A 7531-nucleotide genomic window follows, 5' to 3' on the forward strand; every position below is an offset into this window, starting at 1 on the left:
ACTAGGAGAGTGACTCCATCATCAGGCTCCTGCACAGCATGCTCCTTGTTTGCTTCTCTCCGTGCGTGCGAGTGTGGCGCTGCATTGCTGGTGAGAAAGATTCCCCAGAGATCTGTGTGTTCATGACCCAAGTAAGTTTTTCTTTGAGAAGTTTTTATTCTGTTTAATTTGCAATATGCCGCTAAAATAAGCGCTAATTGATATCGCACACAGGAGCGCACGTCGGTGTGCATGTGGGCACGCACCGTTTCTGGTGTGTTTTTTCTTGTAATTCAAGTCAAATACTGAGTTTGTATTTATTTTTTATTTACCAGAAACCACACACACGTTACGACACAAACGCAGATACAAAGACATCTGATGTATCGACTGGATGTAAAGCGTCATGTGTGGAATACAGCTGTTAAAGCCGTCATCCTGCCTCTGTCGTTCACTCCACCAACCACCTGCAGCAGCCTCATCCAGGCCTTAAAGTAGTGCTCCGGCCGGCACTCCTGGGTTGGTCACACCTGAACAGGGGTTAAACCTAAAATCTCACCCACGTGGGATTTTGGTTAAAAACTTCAGAATCATGATCAAAACACTACTGAGAACGTTTTTATAAAATAAAAAAATGTGTCATAGAGGGACTTTAAGAGGGAGATGCTCCTCTCTTCGACCCTGCATCGACCTGGACAACCCAAAACCCTTCAGGACCCACAGGGGTGTATGGGACAAAGGTTTAGGGTGAGCAAACATAGGTTCTTGCGTCTTCAACCAAGTTTTAACAGTCATTTCCCACTTCTGAGTCAAATCAAACGGATTATTGGTTTCACTGTCAGTTTTCTGTTTCACATTTGGCTCTCAGAGAAATCTGACCCTCCCCCACAAACTGACCTTCATCGTCTGATGTGGCCTCTTGGCAACAAAGCCCCTCCCCTCACCAGATCTCATCTCTGACACGTCACTTCCTCATCTGGTTTGGAAGCTCCTCACGTTCATTTAAAAGCTTTTCCGTCTCCACATTTGTTTCTGCCCACGCAGTCAAAGCCGAGGTGGTACCATCATGATTGGAGCTTCTAGTTGAGACGCTTTCAGTCCTCTGCTCCTTCCACAAAATCCAAAGCTCCACCCACCCATGAGAAAATGGAGATCAAATCAAAGTTACTTTATTTTTCCGGTAGGAACTTCCTTTGCTGGTGGGATCACAAGACAAGACAGAGTCAAACAATCATCAGTAAAATCCATAAAAAAAAAATCATACAAATCATTAAAATCAAATACTCCAATAAAAACAGTAACATACATACAACACACATACCCTTTTAAGATGCAGACTCCCTAAAGTTTCCAACTTTAGCTGTTTAGCAGACGAATTGAAGTTGGTACAAAACTGGACATAGCTCTCTTTGTAGCAGTGGAGCAGGACCTGACCCTGCGCTCCTCCATGTTGGGGAAGGGTCCTTCAGCATCAGGACCTCCGTGTCACATGATGTGGACCCGGCCAAAGCAGCTGCCGGTCCTCCCCGACCGTCAGATCATCCTGGGGGGGGCTACTGTCAGCAGCAGCTGCGGAAACACTTCTTGAAGAATTTCTTGAACTCTGTGTTAAAGATGGTGTAGATGATGGGGTTGAGGGCGCTGTTGACGTAACCCAGCCAGGTGACCGTGCTCATCAGAGCGGGGGGGATGTAGCAGGTCACACACAAGGCTCGCATCGTGTGGACCACGAAGAACGGAGTCCAGCAAAACAGGAAGCAGCCTGCATGAAGAGAAGAAGAGGGGAGTTCTGTCAGCGGAAACAAAACTAACACAGAGGATCTTCCAGATGAATGCGGGGAGAACCAAAGAGCTGTCACAGGAATCCAGGGAACAGAATTGATAGTTTTTCTCAATCGTTTCAGTGCATTTCTCACAACAGCATTAGAGTTTGCACCATTGCTAATGCGTTTCTCAAAACTATTAGTGTGTAGCCTCGTCTAAAAGTTAACTTTCAGACTAAGAATTATAAAACACAAGTGCAAATCTGTAGCTAAAAACATGTAGTTCATGCTTCAAAAGCAAGTTTTTGTGTCGGTGAGTGTCAGTGTTGTCAAGATGACAAGTTATAAGTCCAGCTTCTTCGAATGATCGAGTCAATAGATTTCATCATGTTTTCATTCAGACTGATACTCTGGAAGTGCTTCCTAATGTCACGTAATGTGAAGGCAGAATTACAGTATGTATCATGATACTTTGAAAACTAGAATTCATTTTAAAAAAAGACTGAATATGCACTTTACACTGTTTACTTGCAAAAGTTTACATTCATTGATTTTCTTGTCCGCTCTGTCCCTTTCGGGGTCGCGGGGGTGCCGGAGCCTATCCCGGCTACTGATGGGCGAAGGCGGGGTACACCCTGGACAGGTCGCCAGTCTGTCACAGGGTCACAATCACACACACATTCACACCTAGGGGCATTGTTAAAATGGAAAGAAAAAAACAAAACTAAATTTCCTCAATTTTCTGCCTTGTGCTGCAGATTCTGAGTTTAGAACCAGGAGAAGACGACAGAAGACGAGCTTCGGTGTTTACGTGTTTGATGTGTTTTAATATGCTGCAGTGACAGAGCTCCGCCCCCACCTGAGCTCCTTCCTGCAGAACACATTTTAAGCCACGCCCCCTCACCTTCAGATTCGTCCACATTGATGACATTTCTGCTGCAGAGCAGCAGCTATCACTGGTGTGTGTAGACCTGTGATCCAAACAGGAAACGGGTCTGATGGCTGTGTTTGGTTCCGGTCCGGTCCACCTGCAGTGATGTTTGAGCTTCATGCTTGAGGCTTGCTGGATTGTTGCTGCTTCAGACTTTCAGACAAACCTGCAGGCTCTCAGAGAGGAAAGGCTGGAGGTGTTTTCCTGTGTCCGTCTGCAGCTGAGGTGTTGTGCTGCGGTTCAAATCCGGTCATTAGTCTGAATGGTTTAATGGTCTTAGGCTCCACGTCACTAAACCAGAGCTGGCTGGTAATCTGTTTAGCGCTGCAGTTTGTTCCAAACATGAAGATTGGGGTAAAAGCTGAACGTTTGCACCGTTTCGGTCTGCTGTCCAAACTCCTGGAATAACACTGGTGTCTCTGGTGGCTCCACACTGCAGCATGTGCTGTGAACAGGGGGGATGCAGACCCACGTGTTGCAGGTTAATGGGATTGTGGGCTTTGAGCGGCAGTAGCGGTGCATGTGAGCCGTGCATGTGGAGGCACGGTTGCTCAGAAGGGATGCCTTGATCCTCAAAGGTCAGGCGCTTCTCAGCTCCAGGAGCTGCACAAGAAACACTAAAAGTTCATCCAGCTGCTGAAGCTCTCTGCCTCTTCTTCGTGTTTGGTGATGACTCCGGCTGAGCTCTTCATCATCAGCCGATGCAGGTCCACTCATCTGTCGATACATGACTTCTGCTTGAAGGGGATCACTCTCATCAGTCATGGAAGTGGATCATGTGATGTTGATGGTTGGTTTGGAGGGAGGGGGACTTGTTTCAGAGCACAAACATCAACACGAGTTCCATCAACTTTGATCTTGGCTGACAAACTAAGAACTAGTGCTGCCACAAACAATTATTTCAATAGTCAACTAATCGCCAATTATTTTTTCTGATTAGGCGACTAATCAGGTCATGGGCAAAATGGATGTAAATCAGACATCTTAACCATCATTAGGTTTAGGGCTTCCATTACCTGTGATAATGCTAATGTGAATGCTGTAAGCTGAATTTGGCTGCTGAAGATGGTGAAGTTGATATTAGGCTAAAATATTAGCTAAACAGCAAAATAGCCTCAAAAACCTTAATAAATACCAAAATTCCACAGCTTCTGTGGTGCCCCCCCCCCTGTGTTTGCCCATATTGGGTTAAGTGGACACTAAGTGAGTAGGCTTACTACGCTAGCCAGCTGCCTGGTGGGGAGTGGAGCTCGTTAGATCGCTACAGTGGAGCTTGCTAGCTCGATACGCCAGAGTCGCCAGATCTCTACAACGGAGTTTGCTACAGCAGAGCTCGCTAGCTCAATACAGCAAAGCTTGCTACAGTGGAGTTCGCTAGCTCAATACAGCGGAGCTCACAAGCAAGTTACACATCCACTGTTAGGCTGGCTAGCATAGCGAGCCAACCAACCCACTGAGTGTTCACTTAAGCCACATTTTCTGCCCTCTTTTAAACCAAATGGGCCCCACATAGCCTTGCTGGCTCAGGTTCATTTTACAACCAGGCCGTGCTAGAGCAGCCCTAAAAACCTCAGCTTGATTCTGATTGTCTGCATGCTGTCCAATATCACTGTTTAATGGACACCCTGCAGCCCATCATGATCCAGTTTTCACCTGGACTATGGTGTGGTTTTCATTCCAGTCTGGCAGCAGTTGAAGTTCACAAAAATAACGAATATTTTATAAATCATTTGTTTTTTAGTGTTCCAAAGGTAATACATGATCATATAGATGGATAAAGTTCACTCTGAAAGGCTTAGGAAAGTCATGGGATGGCCCCTTTAAATGTTTGTTTAAGGTCCAGTGTTGGAAGTAACTCGTTACAAAAGTAATCAATTAAAGTAACATTTTACTTTCTGATCCAACACTTATCAATTTTGAACAATATTTAACTCATTAAATGTTCAGTAATTTCTGTATTTCAGACCAGAGATGCTCACAAAACCCTTCAAGTCTTCAAACTTTTAGAATCAGAAATGGTCATCAGACTACTTCTCACCAGCTTGTGGAGACCACTGACATATATAATTGTCACCGGATAAAGCGAGGTCTGACGGCACACATAGAAAACGCCTTACCTCCGACTCTTGTGAAATAAGGTCAAATCCGTCAATTATTTTTCCGCATTACAAGCGCCGCCATTTGACAGTCTAAGTCGCTCTGAGTTACGTCTTTAGAAGAACTGTTGCCAATCATAAGTGAGTTTGTTTGAAGTTCACCCTCTTACTCTGAAAGTGGGGACGCTGTCATTGTTGGAGGCGGGGCCAGTGGGCAACACATGCTTTTACTGAAGCATCTGATTAGTCAGTTTATAGCTTGAATAACTGGAGATAAAGAAAAATATATTAAAAAATAGGATTAAAAAGAAGATGTAAAGAAGAATGTATCAGAGCGAGGATGGTTATTCTGACAAATAACTGTCTATTTCTCTCTATGGGACTTCAGCTTGTTGGTGCCAGCAGGTACTTCCTGTTTGGAACACAAGGGGAGGGGTCACTGTCCAGTGTTTATACAGTCAAAGGTGAAAACACAATAACAGTCAGCTGGTGTTTCTGCATTCCTGATCCAACACTGTGAGGAGAGTTTATATTTTTTTGACCTGAAAACATAGTCCTGAAGCTAAAATTTAAGAAAAAACAAACAAACAAACAAACCATATTGGACTTTCTGAGATGAGCCTTGTTCTGTTTGGTTTGTAAGTTTTTTAAAGTTGAAGTCTACATTTTTTCTTTTGGTGGACTAAACTCAGAAAAACTCAGACAAATTCCATTCATTGGGAACAGTTTTCAATTAAGTTGATATTTTTTTGAGTGATGTTAGAACCACGGCTGAGCTAACAGCAGCTCACTGACTGCAGTAGAAAAGATTACAAAAGGAATAAGTTTGACTTTAATGTCAAACACGCTGGAATTGTCTGAGTTTAGATCTGTTTACAAGGATTTTGTATAAGAACGAAAATTTAGACAACTTTTAACTGGTGAGTAAAGATCTTCTGCAGCTCCACGTCTTCAAGCCAAAGCTAATGTTAGCGTTAGCATTAGCATTAGCACAGATTAAAAGAATAAAATCATAATTACCTTTTTAATGAATGAATGAATGAATGAATGAATAAAATGGTTTATTTCAAGAAATCAGGTCATAATACATGAAATAACATCACTTAATGAATCACAAGTAGATCACTTGAAAGGGAGTGGAAGGAAGCAAACTTATATAATCCCACCCGACTCGACCATACCATTTTCTCTACATGAATTATCAATATCCGGTTCAGGACTTAATATCAAGTATTAATAGATTCAGGCTATTAAGGATCATTGATGTAATCAAGTTTCAAAGCATCCACAACAAATCATTTATATTAATCAGTAACAATAATCTAATATTCTCATTGAAGAAAAAGACACTTTGAAAAAAAAAATGCACTTTGTCAAATAATCAAACAAGCAGCATTCGCTGAAGTACTTGTAACCTTTGTCTAACTTTAACCAGGTTGTCAGAGATAAATAATCTACGACTCGTTAAATATCATCCAGAGGATTTTAGGGAAGCAGCTGCAGTTCTGACTGGAGATAGAATTACTGACATTTGTACTTCGATCTGTGAACAATCTAAGAGAGAAAAATGAATACAACCAGGTAGGACATTTCTAAAATAAATATTGTACAAATTTTGGTTACAGTTGGTCAGGTTACCTTTTATTATTTACGTAAAATTGCTTTAAACAGTGTTCAGCAGTCAGCTTTTCTGTAAACCGGAAGTCACTTTTTTACACTTGCCATTTTGCGTGACGTCACGTGAAAAGTGTCTATTATGCTAAAACAAAACTAAACACTAGCTGTTGAAACTTTTTTCAAAACTAAATACATCAAAATAAAAGGTTACAAACCATCTTCTATCAGTCATCGTGGGGGCAGGAGTCTAAGCAAATTTGCCAAACTTCCCTCTCCCCGGCCACTTCCTCCAGCTCCTCTGGGGGGACCCCGAGGCGTTCCCAGGCCAGCCAAGAGACATAGTCTCTCCAGCGTGTCCTGGGTCTTCCCCGGGGTCTCCGCCCAGTGGGACATGCCCGGAACACCTCTCCAGGAAGGCGTCCAGGAGGCATCCGGATCAGATGGCCGAACCACCTCAACTGGCTCCTCTCAATGTGGAGGAGAAGCGGCTCTACTCCAAGCTCTCTCCGGGTGACCGAGCTCCTCACCCTATCTCTAAGGGAGCGCCCAGCCACTCTCCGGAGAAAACTCATTTCAGCCGCTTGTAGTCGGGATCTCGTTCTTTCGGTCACGACCCAAAGCTCATGACCATAGGTGAGTACTGGAACGAAGATCGACCGGTAAATTGAGAGCTTTGCTTTCTGGCTCAGCTCTCTTTTCACCACAATGGACCAGTGCAGCGACCACATAACAGCGGACGCTGCTCCAATCCGCCTGTCGATCTCACGCTCCGATCTTCCATCACTCGTTAACAAGACCCCAAGATATTTAAACTCCTCCACCTGAGGCAGGAGCACTCCACCCACCGAGAGAGGACAAACTACCTTTCTCCGGTCGAGAACCATGGCCTCAGACTTAGCGGTGCTGACCCTCATCCCAGTTGCTTCACACTCGGCTGCAAACCGCTCCAATGCATGCTGGAAGCCCTGGCTCGATGGAGCCAACAGAACAACATCATCTGCAAAGAGCAGAGATGAAATCCTGTGGTCCTCAAACCAGACCCCCTCCGGCCCCTGATTGCGCCTAGAAATTCTGTCCATAAAGACTATGAACAGAACCGGTGATAAAGGGCAGCCCTGCCGGAGTCCAACATGCATCGGAAACAG

General features: G+C 44.1%; 1 protein-coding gene across 1 annotated transcript in view; it reads right to left on the bottom strand.

The window, feature by feature from the left end:
- Window positions 1-373: 373 nt before the first annotated feature.
- Window positions 374-7531, bottom strand: part of drd4b (dopamine receptor D4b) — a 21987-nt gene continuing 14829 nt past the window's right edge. The window contains exon 3 of the mRNA XM_036216604.1: window positions 374-1741. Within this exon, the coding sequence (XP_036072497.1) occupies window positions 1539-1741 (203 nt within the window). The 3' untranslated portion in view covers window positions 374-1538. The remainder of the gene's footprint in view (window positions 1742-7531) is intronic.

Source organism: Oryzias melastigma, linkage group LG3 (genome assembly GCF_002922805.2).
Source record: "Oryzias melastigma strain HK-1 linkage group LG3, ASM292280v2, whole genome shotgun sequence".
NCBI classification, from domain to species: Eukaryota; Metazoa; Chordata; class Actinopteri; order Beloniformes; family Adrianichthyidae; genus Oryzias; species Oryzias melastigma.